The 22,497-nt window shown below is 41.4% G+C and overlaps 1 protein-coding gene across 6 annotated transcripts in view; it reads left to right on the top strand.

Moving 5' to 3' along the window:
* The window catches only part of LOC140716884 (nectin-1-like), a 539,485-nt gene that overhangs the window by 495,063 nt on the left and 21,925 nt on the right, over nucleotides 1-22,497 (top strand). For 3 of the 6 annotated variants that reach the window (XM_073029905.1, XM_073029907.1, XM_073029908.1), the window contains exon 8: nucleotides 13,316-13,423. The exons of the other annotated variants lie outside the window; for them this stretch is intronic. In XM_073029905.1, coding sequence (XP_072886006.1) covers nucleotides 13,316-13,423 — 108 coding nt within the window. The remainder of the gene's footprint in view (nucleotides 1-13,315; nucleotides 13,424-22,497) is intronic. 6 annotated transcript variants of the gene reach the window in all.

Genomic DNA, 22,497 nt, shown 5'->3' with positions numbered 1-22,497 from the left:
TTCCAGACCAACCACCACACAATATAGAGAGTATAAGTCCGGACAGTCAAACTCCCAGACTGTAAATACACTTAGCAACAGAGGATAATAATGCCTACTACCAGAAAAAAAAAGGGAGCTGAAAGCAAGGGACCGAAAAGAAGAAAAAAAAACCCTAGTCAAGAGGAAGGTTATGAAAGTACTCAATAAAAGGTCCCCAGACCTTATGGAACTTTAGATCCGAATTAATAACTGAATAATGAATTTTTTCGAGGTCCAAGCAGGCCATAATGTCGTTAAGCCATTGCGCATGAGTGGGCGGGGCAACATCTCTCCATCTAAGGAGGATCAAGCGTCTAGCCAGGAGAGAGGCAAAGGATAGTATTCGGCATTTGGTCGGACCCAGACATAAATCTGTCTCGCCCCAAAAACCGAACAGAGCAATTAAGGGGTTTGGTTCTAGGTGCTGATTCAGAATACCCGATAATGTAGTGAAGACATTTTTCCAGAATTTCTCCAAGCTAGGACAGAGCCAGTACATATGGATGAGAGAGGCCACGCCCCTCTTGCATTTATCACAGAGCGGACTAATGCCAGGGTAGAATCGAGATAGTTTAGATTTAGACATATGGGCTCTGTGAACAATCTTAAACTGTAAAAGGCAATGGCGAGCACAAAGAGAGGTTGAGTTAACCGATTTGAGAGCTGAGTCCCAGCTCTCCTCGGATAAGGAGATATTTAAATCCTGCTCCCAGGCCATTTTAATTTTATCCACAGGGGGACACAACCATTTTAAGGAGGAGAGAACAAAAAATATATATAGATGTTGGAATGTCGGAAAGTTACCTGACATTGTAGGATTCAACATTGGGTCCAGAAGGCTGACAGAAACTGAGATGCAATTATTCGAGCTTACATTGGACCTCACTGTAATACAGTAGGACAGTGGTCCCCAACCACCGGGCCGCGAGGAACCGATGTGAGTCAGCCGCACCTTTCCTCATTCCCTGTCACACACACTGTTGAACTTGAACGCACTCGAGGTCATCAGTCGCCTAAACGCAGTGATACCCTCGCGCCAGGGATCACTAGTTGGCCTCGGGTAACCGGCCGGCGAGAAGTGCCATCGCTACTGGCCTGGAGCGCGGACAGATGGGCGCCGCCTCTAAACCTGTTTAGCACACCAAATGTTTGTGGGGAACGCGGTGCTAAAATATTCGCAGATGACCTAATTCGGGCTCAGGGTTTTGTAAGTAGCAGAGCAGCTACCTTGCTGTGACCCACTGAAAGTCATCCCTCAAGCCAAACTTTTGTTGGCCGATAGATCCTACCTACCTACAAGAGGGGGCGGGCGCGTGCCCTGTCGCACTCCTCCTCACTCTCTCCGGACTGTGACCGCCGCGGCCCCAGCACAGGGACCTCCAGCCCTTACCTCGTCCTCTCACCCCACCCATGACCAGCCGCATCTGGCCAAGGTGTTGGGCAGGCAGGAGGCTGGAGTTCGGGCCCGGAGGCTGTCTAATGAGGCAATGAAGCCCTCAAAACTGCTTTGGTACCTTGAGTCCAAGCACCCTGCACTTAAAGACATACCCGTTGAGTTTTTTGAGCAGAAAAAAAGTGAGCAAGCGGGATAGAAGCAAGTGCTGAGAGCCACAAAAACTAAATTGCGGAATAGACTAGACATAAGGAACCCCTTCGAGTATCATTGTATTCCAGTCGTGATTAACACCCCCCCCCCCCATCAGCCGATCGGCAAGAATATTGTCAATATTAAACCGGTCCACGGTGCAAAAAAGGTTGGTACCCCTGCAGTAGGACACAGACTTTTAGAAGTCGGAGTGGGAGAGATGGAAAATTAAAGTGGCAGGCAGTGCGAAGCCTGGTTGAACACAGGTTCTCCACAATGTGGTCACCCAAGCTGAATTTGGTTTCTCCAATGTAGAGGAGATCACATTGTGAACACTGAATGCAGGTGCTCCACAAAGTTCTCATCCAATGCTGTTCGGTTTCTCCATTGTAGAGGAAAGAGGAAAAAGTGGGGTAGAAAACCATCTTAAAGATAAAGTCAGAGAGCTGGAGTAGTTTACGAAGGGAATTCTAAAGCTTAAGACCTTAGAGACCGAAGGCATGGTAAAACATTTAAAGGTAGTATGCTCAAGAGGAGTGCAGAATCCTTGGGAGTTATAATGCTGCTGGAAGCCTAGAGAGAGATTAGATGAGATTATGGATTAAAAGTTCTCATATTACTGTTGCTGTGTTGGGAGCTAGTGGTGATTAAATAGGATGGTCTGGGTAGGATACAAACATTATTAAGTTTGACCTTGGGTTTAGTGAGCTTAGAAGACAAGGGTTTGTCAGGAAAGAATTAGAATAGTTGTGGCTGGAGGTAGGTGTTTCTTCCAGATGCACAGGATGTTGAGCAAAGTTGGAAATGTGAGCTCAAGTTTCTTTTGTCATTACACTGAGTATATCAAAGGTAATAACCAATCACTAATGCACATAAAGTGAGCCAGACAGTTAAACCTTGGCTGGATTACTGTGTACACTTCTGCATACCACAGAAGATAAAAGAGAAACAGAAGAGGTTTACCAAGATGTTTCAGAGATGAGGAATGCCAGTTATGAGGACCTGAAATACTCTCTTTATAGGAGAGAAGATCAAAGAGAGACCAATTAATAGTCATATGGCACTGTAACAGACTCTTTGGCGTACCATATCCATGTTGACCATCAAGGTCCCATCTACTCCAGCCCCAGTAACAAGCTCATCCCATTGCTCCATAGCCTTGTGTAACTTGACGATTCAAGCACTCATCCAAATACTTTGAAATGTTGTAAGAGTACCCCTCTCCACTACTTTCTTAGGCAGTGCATTCCACTCTGCAGATAATCTCTGAGTGAAAGAATTTTTCCTCTAATCTCCTCTAAACCTCTTACTCTTTACAATACGTCCAGGCCCTGTGGTTTTAGACATATTTGCCAAGGGGAACAAATCTCTCACTATCCACCCTGTCTATGGCCTTCATGATTATTTATACCTCTGTCACGCCCATTCCCAGTTTCTCTATTCCAAGGAAAACCAATTCAAACTATCCAGTCTCTCCTCTTAACTGAAACTGCTGTGTAGTTAATATTTCAGTAATATTTGAATAATATTGTAAATATATTGTTTGGCTAAGCATTCGTTGTTTGTTTAAATAACTTATTACGGGTTATATGTAAAAGTACGTGAATAGCATACGTCATTACACCACCACATCATGTGTGTGTGCCTCGCTTAAAGTAAAAACGAAGTTAACACGCATGTCTCAGGTTCCCATGATTTTCCTTGCAATTAGTTTTATGTTTTGGATTTACAAAACATAACCGTGGTGACAAGGAAGTTTTAAATGAACCTGAGATGACTACCGACATGTTGAAGCGCAGTAAGATACTCAAATTTTTTTTAAAGTGCAGCAAAAAACAGTAGGGGGAAGCAAAAGGCAACGAGGCTTTCAAGTTAAAAAAAGAGCACAGATAGACGTTCAAATTTTTTGAGAAGTGTAACATTTTTGTTTCTTCACAAGGGGAAGAGAAAGATGGTTGAGTTTTAAAAAATGGCAGAAAACAGATGAATTCATGAGTTCATAAAGAATGAGTACCAGGTGACAATAATCATAATCTTTTTTTAAAAAGCAGAAATGGCTGGTTACATACAGAAAGATAGCCACATTTGATTGCACAAGAAATAATTGGATGTTGTAGACAGACAGAATTGAGCAGTACTTTAAAGCAACACACACAAAATGCTGGAGGAACTCGACAGGCCAGGCAGCATCTATGGAAAAGAGTACAGTCGACGTTTCAGCCGGAAAAGCTCCAACCAAATCAGTCAAAATGAGCTTTGCTGATATCATGAAAGTAATGCAGAAACACTTAGAACCAAAACCATTGTTGATTGCAGAACACTTGAGGTTCCATATGTGAATTCAAAAGTAATGAGAGTCCACTTCAGCTGACATGGCTGAATTGAAGTAATTGTTCGAGCATTGTCAGTTCAGTGATGATATTTGAGAGATCATTTAGTTTGTGGAATTCTACAAGAAAGCATTCAAAAATGCATCATAGCTGAAGCACAACTCACATTTAAAAGCAGATTTAAAGGTGAAACTTGCAGAAAATGCAACAAAGTAGGATACACACAAAGAGCATGCTGGGCAGACAAAAGTAAATGGACTGCGCAGGGAAGAGGAAATGGTAAAAAGCCAAATTGCAGTTTCAGAAGTTGCAGTTCCACTAATCTGCATGCTGTTGATGAAAAATCTGATAATGATGAGAGTGACACAGGACTGTGTAGCCTTGAGATTTACAATGTGAAAATTAACAAGAGCCAAGCAATATTCAGAAGTGAATGGTAAATTAATTAAAATGGAATTGGACACTGGCTTGGCTGTTTCAGACAGTCCACAAAATGAGTTTGAACAGCATCAAAGATAATGAACTGAGGCCAGCAGATATCCAGCCGGCTTATACTGGAGCAAAGATAAATCCTGTGGGAATGACATTGTAACAGTGAAATACAACAACCAACAAACCACATTGAGCTTGTATGTAGTAACAACTAAGTGGACTTAGCTGAGGCCTACCTACAGATGAAGCTGGGAAACGAGTCCAAAGTGTTTCTCACCATAAACATTCACAAAGGACTTTATCACTACAACAGGCTTATTTTGGGAGTAACATCTGCACTTGCACTCTTGCAGAAAGCTTTCAACCAGGTGCTACAAGGCTACCCAGGCACTCAATGCTACCTGGATAACATAATTGTTACTGGTAAGGATAACAAGGAACATCTCCAAAATCTCAAGACAGTGTTAAAAAGATTTCAAGACTATGGGCTCAGAGCACAACACAACTAGTGTGCTATGAGCTCTTCGGGCCTGTGCTGGACTCCAGACAGCATTGGGTTCTGAGGACTGTGGAGCACCTGAATGGATTAATTGTTGATTAATGAGAGTCACTAATCGTTTCGAGTTCCTTGTGTTTCTCTCTAGCGACTCACTCTTTGTAATGCGGTCTCCTGGTGCTCTGTGCTTAAGCTTGTTACGTTTACTTTGATAGGCTTTGGGATTCCGTGTTACTTGTATTATTTAAGCAGACGCCCAATTACTGCTATTCGCGGGGTCCTAGTTTTGAGAACATTACTTCTCGCGGCGTCACTTGGTCGAGCCACTGCTGTTCTTTACAACGCACATTCTGAGTTTCTCACGCTTACATTCCAAGTGTCTCGAGTCCATGTTCTGAGCTTCTCTAGTCTACGTTCTGAGTTTCTCTATTTTTTGTTCTAAGCTTTTCAGGTTGTAAGTACTCAGGTTCCCAGCATTGGGGTCCTGTGACTTAGGTCTGCATAACAATTGAGTGCTTCAAGCAAGCTTATCAATAACGTTCGTTTGATTCAACAAATCAACATTCAAGTCAATAGTGTAAATTTTGTAAGAACTTGCCCTTTCTTGATGTTATTCCTTGCAACTAATAATACATCTTTGTTAATGTCAAATCAATGTTCCGAAGGACACTATCAGGAATATTGAAGTAAGCTTATATGCCAACAACTGCAGTGGGATGGACTAATTTTTTTACAATGCATAATTCCTGTCTGTGTGTTCTCATGAGTGATGCTAATGGTAACAAATTTTCCAATGTACAGCTGTGTCCTGAAACAGTAGTTTGAGATGATAACTCTGAAGATGATCCCTGGCTGGAGTGTGCAAACACACAAATAAAGTAACCCTATCAAGAGTAAGCTAACTTGTATTTAACCTCTGGTTGAAAATCATGGTACAGACTGCGAAAACTGAACTTTCATGTCACAAATGAAACAGACCTACAGAGAGCTCTCAGTGATAAGAAGAACCTGTCTACGGCTGTCTCAAACTGTAAAATTGAGAGTACAGCCTTCTTTATCCTAATTGCCTCTGGAAAAATAGTGAACGGTAAAATACTGTGAGCAAGATCCTTCCCTAGGATCTGAGTTTCATGCTTTCAAGGATTCAAGTTTCCAGGTCTCAAGGCTTTTCCTGGGACTCAGCATCCCGGTTCAAGATTCTCAAGGCCGTCAAGGTTCTATAGGTTTCCCATGACTTCAAGGCTTTCAAGGATTTTTCAAGGTTTCCAAGGTTTTGTCAATGTTCTCCCCATCTTGAGGGCTCCTAAGTCAATCTCAAGGTTCCCAGGTCTCTGTCGAGGTTCCCTGTGTCTTTCTGCCTCTCGAATTTCCTCAGGTCTCTCTGCCTCTTGAGTTCCCCAGGTCTCTTGAGTTGTCCCTGAATCTCAAGTTTTTAGGTCTCCTTGGGCCATCAGCTGCCACCGTAGGGAGTGGTGTACTGTACTGAACCCTTTGGGCCTGTACGGGGCTCTGGAGAGTGTTGGGTTCCAAGGTTTTTAGAGCACCTGAATTAGTCCATTGTTGTTTAACAAACATAGTTAATCATTTTGAGTTCCTTGTGTTTTTCTCGAGTGATTCGCTCTTTGTAATGTGGTGTCCTGGTGTCTTCTTTTTAAACTTGTTGTTTATTTTGATAGGCTTGGGGATTCCGTATTATTTAAACTGACACCCAATTAGTGCTAACCGCAGGGTCTTATTTTTGAGAATGTTAATTCTCGTGGTGTTGCTCAGCTGAGCCACCAATGTTCTTTTGGAATTCTTATGAATGAACTCTGCATCAGAGTCTGTCTTTCCTCTGCACTTGGGGTCCTGACATTGCCAGACAAAACATGAATTCTTTAAACCAAGCATCACTTATTGTGGTCACACCACTGACGCACAAGGTTTACACAATTGTGCTGAGAAAATTCAAGCAGTGGTGGATGCCCCGATGTCAAATCAAAGGATGTGTCAAGTAAAATAACACGTTCCTGCCAAACCTGGCTACTGTGCTCCACCCCTTGAACTCACCACTACAGACTGGGAAGAAATGGCAATGGACAAAACAGTGTGAGATGGCTTTCAAAAAAGAGAAAGGAAATGGTGATGTCAGACACTGTACTCACACATTAAGATCTAGTGAAGCTTGCCTGTGATGCCTTGCCTTATGATATAGGTGCAGTGATGTCACATGTTATGAGTGATGGAAGTTCACATCTCATTGTCTTTGCATCATGTTCCCTTACCACTGCAGAGAAAAATTACGCACAGAGAGGCCTTGAGTCGGGTTTGGGGTGTGAAACGTTTCAACCAGTACTTGTATGGGAGAGAGTTTACCCTCATTACTGATCATCAATCACTAGACCCCATTTTCAGTCTACAGAGGGGTGTTCCACTAACAGCACCAGCATGAATGCAGAGTTGGGCTCTGTTTCTTGGAGGACACAATTACAAGATTGAGTTCAAGAGGACAACTAATCATGGAAATGCTGATGGATTGTCCCATTTACCCTTGAGAAAGGAAATACCTGAAAAATTTACAAAAGAGGACACTCCTCTTGACATATTCTCCCTAATGCAAATTGAAAGTCTCCCTATTACAGCAGAGATGACCGAAAAGGGAAACCAGAAAAGACCCCATACTGTCTCAGGTCTATCTGGCAACCCAAAATGGATGGAATGATGTGTAGCAGATATACCAGGTTCCCCCATTTTTACCAGTGCCAGGGTGAAATTGCCCTTGACAGAGGTTGCCTTATGTGGGGATTGAGAATTATTGTACCATCCAAGCGGAAGGCTAAAGTATTGGACGAGCTACACGCCGGTCATCTAGGCGTAGTCAAAATGAAAGCGTTGGCTTGAAACTTTGTCTTGTGGCCTGGGATAGATCAGCAGATCAAGCAGCTTGCCATGCCCTGTTCGGGATGCCAACATGCTCAGAAAAAAGGTATTCAGAGCTGTCAGGGACACTTCCTGCAGTCCCAGAGTTAAATCCTTCAACCACCACAGAAGAGGTCTCAGAACCTGAAACTGTTTCACAGCCAAAAGTTTCTCTTGCCAAGCAGAGTCATCCTTCTATTCAGGAACGACATTATCCCACAAAAGCAAGAACTCCTCCACAGCGATTAAATCTTTCGGCCTAAATGGGACAATTTAAAATTTACTCTGCAGTGGATGTCTATAGAGTAGCTATATTATATGTATATAAGTTGAGATGCATTCTATATTGAGTTGGAGTTTATAGCTAAGTAGGGAAGGGTGTTGTATATTTAATGTTTCAGTAATAGTTGAGTTATATATTTTTGTTAGGCATTCTTTGTTTAAGTAATGAGCTACAGGTCATATGTAAAAATGCACCATATTTGCGCACCTCGCTTAAAGTAAAAACGAAGTTTACATGCTTTTCTCGGGCTCCCTTGTTTTTCCCTTCAGTCAGTTTTCTGTTTTGAAGTTACAAAATGTAACAGAAACATTAATATTGAAAATAATTTTTGATAGAGTCAGCAGTCAATAAACAGAATTTCAACAAAAGGGCTTTTATTATCTATGGTGCGATCAGATCAACAGGAAATTTTAAAAGGCAAATGGAGAATAAATCTGATGAGAACCAATTTGCTAGGTTACGGTGAAGAATCAGGCACAGGGACTAAATTGAATCATTACTTAAAAATACCAGTAAAGTCAGGAGAGACTGAGTGGCTGCTCTCTGCACAGAACCCTGATGTGATATTATTAAAGGTACCTGCTGATGGGACGCTGCCCCTGTGATATTGTATTTGCTCGATCTGCAGGGAAGTCTAAATGGGAATGCAGAAAATGAATCTTTAGTGACATGTTGCACTTCATGGTTTTGTGTGCTTGAAGCATGTTGTCAACCAGCTGCACGTCATTTGGTGCTCTGTCGTTGCCAAGAAAATTTTCAGCATCCTTCAATGCCTTCCATGCGATTTTCTCCAGTCCCACTAGAAGGTCTTCAAATTGCCTGACATTGATGACCTGTTTGATTTGTGGACCAACAAAAATACTTTCCTTAATCTTGGCATCAGTTATTCTGACTTGAATTATGAATTGAAAATAACAAATACAGGTGATTTTTTTAAAAAATGGTGTGATAGGGAATTTCATAGTGATTTTTATGATTAGCAGCCCAAAATCCATAAGATACACTCAAAAATATTCAAGAAGCAAAATTTTTGTTGTCCAGTGTAATTATGTCAATACGTTCCTTATTTTTGCTAGGAATTTAAGTGGTACTGGAACATTTCATTTATTGTCTCACCCTCGATGACATAGGGATTTAGATGGCAGTTGTATAATGTAGACCAAATTGCAAAGGGACATTGTGTTTTCTACCTGAAGGACAGTTTGTTATTAATGACAATCCATTCATTCTATAAATTCTTACAGCACAGCAAGGATTTACACCTCAGTAATTTCAAAGCTCGTCCAAATTCTTCTCAAACATTGTGACAGTTCCAACATCTATCACCTCATCAGGCAGCGTTTTCCAGATTGCAACCTGGATGGGAATATTCTTCCTCAGATCCATGATAAGCCTCCTCACCTTAAACCTATGCCTTTCAGTGTTCGACAACTCCACCATGGGGTAGAATTTCTTACTATCTGTCCTATCTCTTCTCATAATTTGTATATGCCTATCAGATCCCTCCTCTGCTCGAAGGACAACAAGCCCAGCCTTTCCAGTCTCTGTTGAAACATTCCATCCTGGCGAATCTCCTCTGCACCCTGTCTAGCACATTCACATCCTTATAGTGTGGCAACCAGAACGACACACAATATTCCAGTGTGGACTAATCAGTGTACCAAGACCTCTGTGCTTTTATATTCTATTCCCTGGCTAATGAAAACAAACATCCTATTATGCCTTCTTTGGCACCCTATCTACCTGTGCTGCTACCCTTGGGGGGAGGGCGGTGTGTCTTTGTACAACCTCCGTACAAACAGTGGCTATTCATAAACGTACCAATCAAACCTCGATATTCACATCCAAGTTGTTAATGTGTGCCACAAACGGCAAGGGTCCCAGCACCGATCCCTGTCACAGGCTTCCAATCCATGGTCACCTAACAGTGCAAGCAGCGTTACTAGATCCATTTACGCTATCACCAGTGGACAACTACTCTACTTTAATACAGTTTGTGATGTAGACTACTGGCTGTACTGTAACAGTTGGGTAATGATGTACTGGTACATTGAGTACTGAGAGCCATATAGCTAAATGCAGGTGAGGTTCTGTGAGTATTCAGCTCTGTAATAGATATCAATGTAGTTCTGTTCCAACTGATTACTAAATGCTGTAATTCAGATGTGATTCTGTAATAGGTCTACATGTGTAGTGGTGTAATACTTCCTGTTGTTGAGCCCTTTATGTTGGGGTAATTCTGAGTGATTGTGTTGGTGGTATAATAACGGGAATGTTTGAGGCATCCTTTGACTATCTGAAAATTTATCTCTCTTGCAGGCGATGGAATTTTTTCATAGTGTGATTTTTAACAATGGATGAATCCAGTGAGTTGCCAAGTGTGGATTTACCAGCTGAGAGTAGTCAATCTCTGAAATTCTCTGCTCCTAATACTTGAGGAGACCAGATTGTTAGTTAAATTGGGGATAGATAAATACTCCATAGTTCAAGGAATTGAGTATTAGGGGGAACTGGGACAGAAGAGGAGTTGAGGCCTGGGGGAGATCAGCCATGATCATATTGAATGGTGGAGCATGGCCTGCTCCTGCTCCTGTTTTCTTTTGTTCCTGATTCATTAATAAGAAGACAAAATCTTTATTTAAAGTGGGAGTTTCTGGCCAATTTGCCAAAGCTTATCAAAATTTTGGGGATTTAAAGCTGATTTAAAACACTTACTGGTGGACTGCACTTAATGAACCTTTTGCACAGTGCAGTGCCAGAGTGTTGGGCCTGCTTTGCTCTCTGAACTGCACTGCCCCAAACATTTTTCAAACTCATTCTTCTTGACTTCTTCAAATCATGTCTCCTCCTTCATCTACCTCCATCATCATTCTCTTAAAACACCCTTAACCCCACACTAGCTACTAATCTGTCTCCAATCTCCTTCCCTTCAAAGTCCTTATAAATGTTGTTTCCCTTCATTTAAATTCTTCTTCAACAAGATTTTTGTTGCTGCTGAGTACTGAAGCCATATTTATCACAGACCCAGTAACACCCTCTGAGATTATACCCAGGATTTACTTGCACCACCCTTTCTGCAGCCTTTGTTCTTGGGCACAACATTCTCCATCTAAATCCAACTCCTAGTTCCCCTCTTAGTTAATCAATTATAACCAGAGAATTTGCAGTGATAGATCTTTCAAACTGTGATAGCCAAGAGTTTTCCTCAACTCCACCAAGGAGCTGTCTTTGATATGTCACCCAACCCACCACATCTCATGTTGTCTCTTAGCAGCATTACCTTCAGAACATAAGATCTGCTTCCTGCCTCACACATGCTAATGACAGTTCTATCGCTTCACTGCCACGTTCAGCCTTTTCACCAACTTGGTGTTGTCAAACTGTTTGTCCCAACATTCAGACATGGATGAAGCAGTTTCCTCCAGTTGCAAACTGAACTGAATACAGCTCCCAACACAAACAGTCAAACATACCAACTATAACCTTTAAATTCATGCACGATTCCCATTCCCACATCCTACAGGATTTGCTCCGATAGCCCCAATTCTTGCTGTCTTACTTTTTATCCCAACAATGCCAATCTATAGTTCTTCCCCCCCTACAATTCCTTCTATCTGCACTACAGTCCCTAGTCTACACTCTTGCCAAATTCCAAATTCTTCCAACCTTCTTTTTAATATTCCCTTCCTTTACTGTACCACTGACAGAATTCCCTGCAACCACCTATGTTCCTTGCTCTGGACTATCCCTCCCTAAACCTCCTGAGAGCCATTCTCTTAAGATTTGCATCTCTTTTGCCAATACTTTCATAGTTGTAGAGCGTTACAGCACAGAAACAGGCTCCTTCGGCCCATCCAATCTGTGCCAACCTGTTTTTCTACCTAGTCCCATCTACCCACAGTTGGACCAGATCCCTCCAAACCCTCTCATCCATATACCTATCCATACTTCTCTTAACTTAATCAATTTCATTGCTTTTTTGGCTCATTATTACTAACAATCATGTCTGGTGCAATTTGTTATTCTGCTTCCTTGCAGTTTGATAACACTTTTGGTTGCATTGCTTAATTTGCTGGATTGGATTCCGTCATTTTATGAAAACTTCAGTTACTGAAACCACATGGGGTACATCTTATTGCCAAAAAAATATAAAACTTTTCAAGCAAAGGGATATCCAGATTCATTAAGGTTCTGAAAGAGAGGTGGAGACACTCAGTGCTCAGATCCTTGTTTAATAGGCCTTTGGTCTGAACGCAGGTTTCACTGTGAGGGAAGCAGTCACACGTCTAACGCCTGCCCTTGCTCATCCTTCTTCCTGATCTTGCCGTGCCTGGAAACACAAAGCCTGGCAGCAGGTGCTGAGAGATCAGAACACATCAGGGAATGAGAGATGGGGGGAATGGGAGCCATTTTTACCTCAGGGAATCTCTACTAGGCCACTGAGATCAGTATAACCACCAATGCATAAATATAAATACAAGCGATCCTGCAGATGCTGGAAATCTTGAGCAAAGTACTGGAGGAACTCAGCAAGTCAGGCAGCATCAGTGGAAGGGAATAAGCAGTTGACATTTCAGGCCGAGACACAAGGGAGACACATGTAAAAGTAATGCTTTGTACACACATTTCACACACAGACACACTCATGCTGACTCTCACAAAACCCATAAACTCATACCCTTGCACATACATTGACTTCAAAAATGTACCCAAGCACTCCCCCTCAGTTGATCCTTATACATACACCTTATTCACACAGGCACAAGGGCAAGCACACAGATATACATAAACACAAACTTCACCCCTCTGGCATATGAAATCATTGTTACGCAAAGTCTCCCTCCTGCAGAAACTCACACATCCACTGGGAGCCCAGACAAGCACGTAGATTCTCATTGGGAGAGGGGCGTGTATAACATAGAAACACAGAAAACCTACAGCACAATACAGGCTCTTTGGCCCACAATGCTGTGCCGAACATGTACTTATTTTAGAAATAACCTAGGGTTACCCATAGCCCTCTATTTTTCTAAGCTCCACGTACCTGTGCAGGAGTCTCTTAAAAGACCCTATCGTATTGTAACAATTCCATCCTGTGCAGTAGGTAGTGTTGGGGACAAGTGCCATCGTGTGCATGTTTTCATCATAACACTGAGGGGTTGCCCCATTCCCTTACTGCAGTTAGTTTTTTTTCTCTCTTTCTCGCTCTCTCTCTCTCGCTCTCTTTCTCTCTCCCCCCTCCTTCTTAATGTGGCACTCATTATCTGCAGGTGGTGCATCTGGACAGCACTAAGGAGAAGGAGGATGTACAGAAGATGCCTCTGCAGACCCAGTATTACGACATGGCTGCTCCAGAATCTCCCTACTCAGAGAAATCGGTGAGACTCCTCACTAATGTCAATCATTTTCCACTTCCCAGCCCGGTACAGGTTGGGTTGGAACCCTTCATTGTGCAGTTAGAGCCACAAGTATATTCCAGTGAACAGAAAGGCCCATTTGGCCTATCAGATCTATTTAATTGAGCTGATTAATTGTTGCACTGCCCTACCCTATACTCACATTCCTACAAACATATCAACTGCATGTTTGTCCTGTTTCTTTCTCATCATCTTCTCACTCAACATAATTCATCTTAAACATTAGTTCCTCGTGCCAACCCTCTCTTGCTGAACATGGGCAACTGGAACTAGCAGGGAGGATGCTGCGGTTGCCATGGAGCAGTTGGGCCAAAGAGCCGGCTTCCATGCTGTATGATTCTATGTGAAACCTGAACCTTCATTTACTGACCCTTATGCCACAAAGTTTTCTCTTACTTTGTTCATGATTTTGAACACCTTGATCACTTCTCCTCTCAGCATTTCTTACTTTGAGAAAATTCCCACCTTCTCCAGTACCCCTAACGTCTATCATGTGATTATTGCTACTTCTGGAAGACTTACATTGCTTCCTGATCGTACCTGGCGAGAGTAATCACTCACATTCACTTCAACACCAGATGATTGCAAATCCTATCAATCATATCCAAACTCGCGTGGTTCCTGCCAAACCATTGATCAGATTTACTGATAAATTCATAACAAGCTGTGACTTTGTTTCATTGTCAGACTGCAAATCATTTGTTTAGCTTTTTCTTTCACTCATTCTCTCATTCTTTGTCCTATCTTTTTACTGTTGAATGTTCTCTCTCTCTCTCTCCCCGTCTCTTTCTCCCTCCCTCTCTCTTTTTGTCTTTTGTCTTTTTTGTCTTTTTCTTCCTCTCTGTTGTTCCCTGTACCTCTTGCTACTTAATGACGTACTTCTGTTTCTGTCTAACTCTCTCTCCATCTTTGTTATTCATTATCCCCTTGTTGCTTTCTCCCTCAGTAGTCTCTCTGTTGCATTCTTTCTGTGGGTCTGTTTGTCTATCACTCACTCTCTCTCTCATACTTGCTAATCTCTTTGCAGTTCTGCAAATGAGAAGCAAACCAGCAACTTAGATGTGAACAAGGTCTCTCTGAAGCAAATCTTCAGAGCCTGAGGATGTCTTGATCCCAAGCACTAATTATTGTTTACATATCCAGGCTGCAGTTAACAAGACATTTTGAAGTTTTTTTTGCCATAAATTCGTATTTCATTACTAGCACCCAGCTAAAGCTCATCACAACCTCTGTTAATTCTTGCACTAAGCTGCACAATAACAAGTCATCTTTTTAATAATACTAATACTACCACTACTACTACTACTACTAATAATAATAATAACATGCATTGGCATCCTATAACCACCCTATCTATGATCAACCACCATTATCAAAATAAACCGAGGCATTTTCCAGGGTGACTCTAAGCCCACTGTGATTTTGCCTAGCTTTAACCCTACTGTCGCATTTAATGAATCAGACAAAAATAGGATATCAGATCAGAGACAACCAAACTAAGCATACCTTGTCACACCTTCTATACATGGATGACTTGAAATTATATGTTCCTTCAACAGTAAAGCTAAAGCAATTAATTCAAATAGTAGAACTGTTTTCAAAAGATATAAACATGAACTTTGGACTGGATAAATGCAGACCATTAAACATAAAGAAAGGTGCAATAGAGCTAATAGAACACAAAACTGAGCAGCAGGGTACAACACAATCGATGGATGAATATATACATATAAGTATCTGAAATATCAACAAGCAAAGAAAATTGATGATAGTGCGATAAAGGGAAAACAACAGAATTTACTTCAAGGCTTAAGAAAAACTGCCAAACAGAGCTCAGTAGTAAAAATATAACAAAGGCAATAAACACTTTCATTATACCCTTATTAATGTATTGTTTTGGCATAATATCTTGGTCTGAAAACCAATGTGAAAAATTTACAAAGAAATTTAAGAACTGAAATGACAAATTTTAGAAAACACGATGTACACTCAAACACACTCATATTAACACTACCTAGGATAGGAGGAGGAAGAAGAACAACAGACAAAAATTTACACAACAGTCAGATAAAATTTCTCAGGATATATTTTCATCAACAAAAGCAGGATTCAGCACTCCACACAAGCTTATGCATTTCTGATAAGAAGTACACACCACTAAACTTAAATGAAAGCACAACCCAGAAAAATGAAGACATTATCACTATAGAAGAAAAAGTTAACCAATGGAAGAGAATGACCCTCCATGGAAGACATCCCCATGATCTGAACCAACTAGATATTGACAAGGAAGCATCGAACGCCTGGCTCAGAGTTGGAAATCTCTTCCTAGAAACAGATGGGTTCCTTGTGGCAATACAGGACCAGGGGTTTAACACAAAAAAATTATTGAAAATACATACTAAAAGACCAACAGATTCAAGACGATAAATACAGAAAGTCCAGAGAAACCAGAAACAATCCAACACATTACAGGATCCTGCAGCAGTTTAACTCAATCTGATTACTAACACAGACACAATCAAATGGCAAACATCATTCACCAAAATCTTGCTTTAAAATACAAACTCATAAAAGACACCAGACCTTACTATCAATTCAAGCCTGATCCAGTTTTAAAGTCAGAGTCCTACAAATTATATTATGGCTGATCCATTATAACTGTCCAGATATAATATTACAGGATAAACAAGCGAGAACAATTTACTTAATAAATATAATAAATATAACCATTCTAAACACACATAACTTACAGAAATCAATAAGTGAAAAACACCAGAAATATGCTGAATATAAAGAGGAAATGGAAAGACTTTGGAACATGAAGAGGGTATACATTGTCCCAACAGTAATGTCTACAACTGGTGCCATCCCAAAGTCGCTACAAAATAGCATTAAACAATTAGGCCTACACAGTAATATCTATGCAAATCTCCACAATACTAAACACCACTAGAATAGTCCAAAAGTTCCTAGCAATTGAGAAATGAGTATGCTTGGCTATGTCTGTACTTCAGTTTTTACCAGTTTGTGGTGAGAAAAATAATAATTTATCATAGTTTGTCTTCTTTTGTACTGTGGATGTTTGGCAGTCTTTCTTTACGTATGATTTTTCATAGATTTTATTGTATTTTTAAAATTTGTCTTGTAAGTGCCTGCAAGAAAATTAACCTCAAGTTAGTATATGGTGACATTGATAATAAATTTACTCTGACTTTGAATAAAAAAGAATATATGAGCCAATTACATCCAAGGATTACCACAAAGCCAGAGAGGGAGGAATGTAGATACATTGAATGGTTGTAAGGTGTGGAAGGTTATAGAGGTCAAAATGGAAGGGTTAGAGAGAGTGTCAAATGCAAGGATGGGAATTTTCAACCAGGGTTAGAACAGAACGGCATTTAGAAGGAAAATTGTTAGAATACAGGCAGTGGAAGGAGGGAGATTAGACAAAGCTTTGGAATACTCTGGTCTAGAGGTAACAAAGGTATGAATGTGCATGGTAGCACCAGATAAATTAGGAAAGGGCTACAGTCAGGCAATATATTAGAGCCAGAAATAGGCAGTACCAGTGGCACCACAAATCTGTGATAGGAAGTCCATCTTAGGATGCGGTTTAATAGCCTTCATCTCTCTCTGAGATACAGTTCAACAGTCTCAGACTCTCAGTTGGGTGCCGTCCATCACACACAATCTGTCACAGTTCCACAGGTGCTAATTCTCAGTGAGATAGTATTCTACAAACACTGAGAGGGAGACACGTCCATAGGAGCTGACTCTCAATATTGCAAAGTTAGCAGGCAGCTTCATAGACATTGATCACTGAGGTGGAGTTTCTTGGACACTGACATGCCTGAATTATGGCAATCAGTTTCTACAATTAATTAATTGTACAGTCACTCAGCCAACTTTACACATTGCTTATTAATGAGAAGTGGCGGCACTCTGATCTCAGCTGAATTTACATGACATTTCCTTTCATGGCCTGAAACACACTGCGTTCCATCACTGAGTCTCAGTCGTTAATTCTTCTGAACTTCACTGAAGCACCGAACACAAAAACACAAGAAAATATGACCATAGGAACATAGAAATCTACAGCACATTACAGGCCCTTCGGCCCACAGTGTTGTGCTGGCCATGTAACCTACTCTAGAAACTGCCTAGAATTACCCTACCACATAGCCCTCTATTTTTCTAAGTTCCATGTACCTATCTAAGAGTCTCTTAAACGACTATACTAACAGTCTCTCAAATGTGCTCTGTCATTCGATATGATTATGGCTGGTCTATGTTGACTCTAATTCCTCCTCTATATCAGCTTCTCATTGCCCACAATTCCTTAGTTTTGCAAATATCTGCCCACCTCCACCTTAAATACAGAATATCTGGCTTCCAGTACCATTGATGATAGAGAACTCCAGAGATTGACCATCTTCGAAGAGGAAAAATTTCTATGCAGCTCAGTTTTAAATGACTTGTCCTTTATTTTATTTTGTAGCCACATCCCCTTGTTTGTGACTCTCCCTCACTCGTGAAAACAAGTGAGAGAGTCAAAGACAGTTGTGTACAAGCTGGAGGGAAAGCCCATGTTCTTTGCAATCTGTGCCATGTCTAATCCAATTGTCATCAAGTTCCAAAGTCCTGGTAATCAATATAGTCACTCCATCTTACTCCTTAATGTATTTCAGAGAGTTGAAACCTTTCCCAGTGGTTTGAGAAAAATGGCTTGATGTAAACAAAGTCTTATTTACAGACCAGCAAATTTTTTAATTAAAGGAAACAATAATCCTGGAACAGTTTAAGAGGCTGTTAGACAGTCACAGGAAAGGAGGGATAGGGATCACATGCAGACAGAAGAAAAGTTTTTTTTTGGCATAATGCTTGGTGCATTGTGAGCTGAAGGGCCTGTTTCGATGTTATACTGTTCTATGTTTAATTTTTTTTTACACAAAGTACCAAACTGTCATAGGATAGATTAGCAAAAACGTAAATAGATTAGTAAAAAATTACATGGAAATAAAACTATACAGCCCTTCAAACCTGCTTACAATTTGTTAGTCAAGGCTGACTTCCGCTTCAAGTCTACTTTCCTTCCCTGTCCCATTTGCCTTGATCCTTCAAATCCCAGACTCTACGTTGTCATCCTTGGGTCTCCTCATTGCTTGATCATTCACTGCATCTGAAATTTCCACAAAGTAAAGAAATATTTCCTCCTCTTAGGCTGATGTGCCAAGCTCTTACACTGAGAAGCTTTTTGTTCCGTGGCTCAGAGCTGAGGGAAGCAGTCTCTCAGGGTGATGCACCATCAATAACTCTCGGAGACAGGAGGCGAACGATAGGTTTTTATTAGCAGCAAAACGGAGCACAGCATCTCGGAGACTGAGGGGGGGAGCAGTGCCTCCAATCGCCTTTATACAGGGGTCTATGGGAGGAGCCCCAGGAGCAGTCAGCAGAGGGACATGTCCAGACAGGTATATGTAGTTCACCACACAGGGTCTACCATGTCAAGCTCTCAAAGAACTTAATGTTTAACAAGATCACCTCTCTTTCTTTCAAACTCTGGAGAAAATAGACCTATTTTCATCCTTCTCCTCATAGAAAAGTCCTTTTAATCTCAGGTGGAAAACCACTGAATCTTTATTACACCCTTTCTAAGACAGGTATATCCTTCCTTAAGTAAAGAGATTAAACCTGGACTCAGTACTTTAGCTATTGCCTAGGCATATTTCTATAAAATCTGTATCAAGATTTTCTCACTCATTACCGAACAAAGCTGTATATAACGACTGAATATAACGACTGTGATTCATGATCTGTAAAATATCACCTTCTTATCAAGAAATAATCTTTCGTTGTTTTTTACTGCTCCCACTGAAGATAAGGGGGTATAAATTGCAATTAGTCCCCAAGCATGCACTAATGTAGAGCCTGTCACCTCAGGATGTGCCAGTGTGCATCACAGTCAACTCAGTGTCTTTTAAGAATTTTCGCAGATGTACTGTAGCAATGCAAACTCCCACAATAGCCTCTTGATAACAACCAGGTCATCTGTTTTATCAGTGATTTTGGCCAGGACATCAGGAACAATTATCTTGAGAGGGAGGCATGTTTGGCCACCCTTGCTGTCCCTCACTGGGTGGCAGCCTGGATTTTGTGGTTTCTTCTCTGGAATGTGGCTTCAACGAATGTTCGGCTCAGAGATGAGAGTGCTGCCCACTGATGCTGTGAAAGGCGCTACATAAAATCAGAAAGTTTCCTCCTCAGACCAATTACAATGAGAAAACTGGAAGTTTCATTGAACTGTAATGTGGGGGAAAGTGGGAGAAAAGGGAAGTGTCAGGTTAGAAGTGTCCTCAAGATTACTGTGCATTTTCACCCCATATTTTGTTTAGTTGTAACTTTGCTTTGCTGAGCTGTTAAGCCTGTTTTTAGAAACTATGATATTAATGGCTGTTAGTGGGAAGATTTCACTGAGATCTTTGAGTGAAGCAGAAAGAACCATTTTAAAAATGTAAAAGAGTGGACGGATTCTTGAAGCTTACACCAAGTGTTAAAAGTACTTGGAGCAGGGGTAAGTTTTTACCTTGGGTGCTACTGTCAGGACTCTCTTCCAATCGAAGGGTGGCATGGTATCATAACGGTTAGTGTAACACTATTACAGCGCCACTGATCACTGATTGAGGTTCAATTTCTGCCTCTGTCTGTAATGAGTTTGTGTGTTCTCCCTGTGTAAGTGGGTATCATCTGGGTGTTCTGGTTTCCTCCCACATTCCAAAGGCATATGGGTTAGAATTGATAAGTTGTGGGCATGCTATGTTGGCGCCAGATGAGTGGTAACACTAGTGGGCTGCCCAGCACAATTCTTGCTGATTTTGATTTGATGTAAGCAACACACTTCACAGTGTGTTTTGAAGAACATGTGACAAATAAAGCTAATCATTAATGGGGTGCCAGGAAATAATTAAGTTTTACTTTCCTATCCCTTTGCCTGTGTAATTGGGCTTCCCATGGTGCCCAGGTAGAGCTGATGATGATCACTTCTGTTGGGTGCAGACAAATATCTTAAGTATGGCAGAAATATGTCTGATCCTTTCTGCTCTTGGGATTAAACCCAGCCCAACTAAAAAGCAGCTTATATTTAACAGTAGCAGGTGTGCCATCTCATTTCACAGGTCACTGCTGTGTTGCTGGGGCAGCGTAGGAACAGTTCTGAACTCCATTTTCATTACTTGACCCACCTCGATGGTCACAGCTGATCCCGGACTTCCTGACAATTGACCGAACCTGCCATCATGTTCCAAATGAATTGTGTTCATTTAAGCTTAGGGCCAGAGGGGAAACGTGGTAAAACCTTTCAATGCAGTGAGTGATTGAGAGGCAGAGATGGGACTGCAAGGGTTGTGGGAACAGGCTCAATGCCAACTTTCAAAAGAGAGTTCGATGGATGCTCCAAGGGGCAAAGGATTGTGGGACTATGGAGAACAGAAGGGAAGTGAATCAACAAAGAGCATGTTGGGCAATGTGTTTGTTTCCATAAATTCAATTCTTATTTTGTGATATATTGGTGCTGCTTCATACGTGCTGACGAAATGCATTGACAAGTTCAGGCCAGCTGAAGCTATTGGGTGTCCAGTAGAAGATGATGGGATTATTGATAAGTTGCCGAGTGCTCGCTGGATGCTGAAGGAGGTGTAAAACTATGTACAGTAACATGTTAAGAGAAACAGAAGCATCAAGATTAGAGTCTTAAAAGGACAGTCACTCCTGTACACTGTAAAATGATGTCCAACACAGTGGCAGAATTAGTAGTTCTCAGCCAAACCTGCCCATTGTAAGCATCTTCCCTCATTACGATGCACTGATCAGCTGCAGGTATCAAACAGCCCCAGTTTCACAGATCCCAAGGAGAAAATCAAAAGTAAAAGGTCAATGTCAGATCCCACCTGGCCAGTGAGGGGAGAGGGGGAGTGGTGAGACCAGCTCACACTAGTTCTTTCTGTCCAGTCAGGATTTTGATTGCCTGTTTTTAACATTGAATGGAGAGAGCCTAATCCTCACTCTGTTCACTTTTCTCCCATAGCAGTCGAACTTGCATTCTAGGAATGCACTCTGTAAACTAAAATGGCCAACCACCTGAAGCTAACACAGTGGTTGGATGGCACCAACACAGAAGTGGTTATTTCCTTCCCACAGACATCGGGGATGCAACCAACCAGCAAAATCAGTCAAAACGTCCTCTAGTGTCATTGACTCTCCTCATTACACTTACCCACATGACAGGATCTCTGGCTTTGACCTTGGTAGCTCTCAGAACTCACTGCTTCTTTCTATCCTTGCCCTTTGCAAGCAAAGGTCACTCTTTCCAGCTGGCATTACTCATCAAGATCAGTGGCAGAAACGTGGACTGTTTCTGTACCCCCTCTCTAAGCAAATAAACCGTGTTATAGACCAGTTAACAAACAAAAGACAGAAAATGCTGCCTTTGGCACCAATCACTGGTGAGACATTAATGTTTGCTTCTCTGGTATTAGGCTCTCTGTCTGCTTCCCCTTGTAATGACTAAAGTTACTAAACTCACTCCAAGATACAGTCTCCGCTACAGTTTGAACTCCTTTCAAGTGAGTTATGGTGGCATAGACACAGACTCTGATTGAAGTACGGTCCCATTGGCATTGATTCCAACTGGGTTGCCATGGCAGACATTGGCTCTTACCCGAGTGCATTGGTATGGATACTCGCTCTCACTGAGTACAGTAAAATATCTGGTGGCACAATTGGAAGATCAAGAACATAAGATCATAGGAATCAGAGTAGGGTACTTGGCCACCCAAGTCTACCTCACCATTCAGCACGATCACAACTGATCTATGTTGGCCTCAACCCTTCTTCCCTGCCAGTTCCCCATAGCCCTCAAGTATCCTTCAAATAATTAGCAATCTTCACCCTAAAATACAACTATTGCTTGGCCTTCAGAACCCTGCAGGACAGAAAGTTACAGAGATTCACTACCCTCTGAGGAAAGAAATTTCAAT

The sequence above is a fragment of the Hemitrygon akajei genome, chromosome 26 (assembly GCF_048418815.1).
Source record: "Hemitrygon akajei chromosome 26, sHemAka1.3, whole genome shotgun sequence".
NCBI lineage: Eukaryota > Metazoa > Chordata > Chondrichthyes > Myliobatiformes > Dasyatidae > Hemitrygon > Hemitrygon akajei.
Note: the sequence above shows the minus strand (reverse complement) of the source record. Positions and strands in the feature narration are given on the sequence as shown.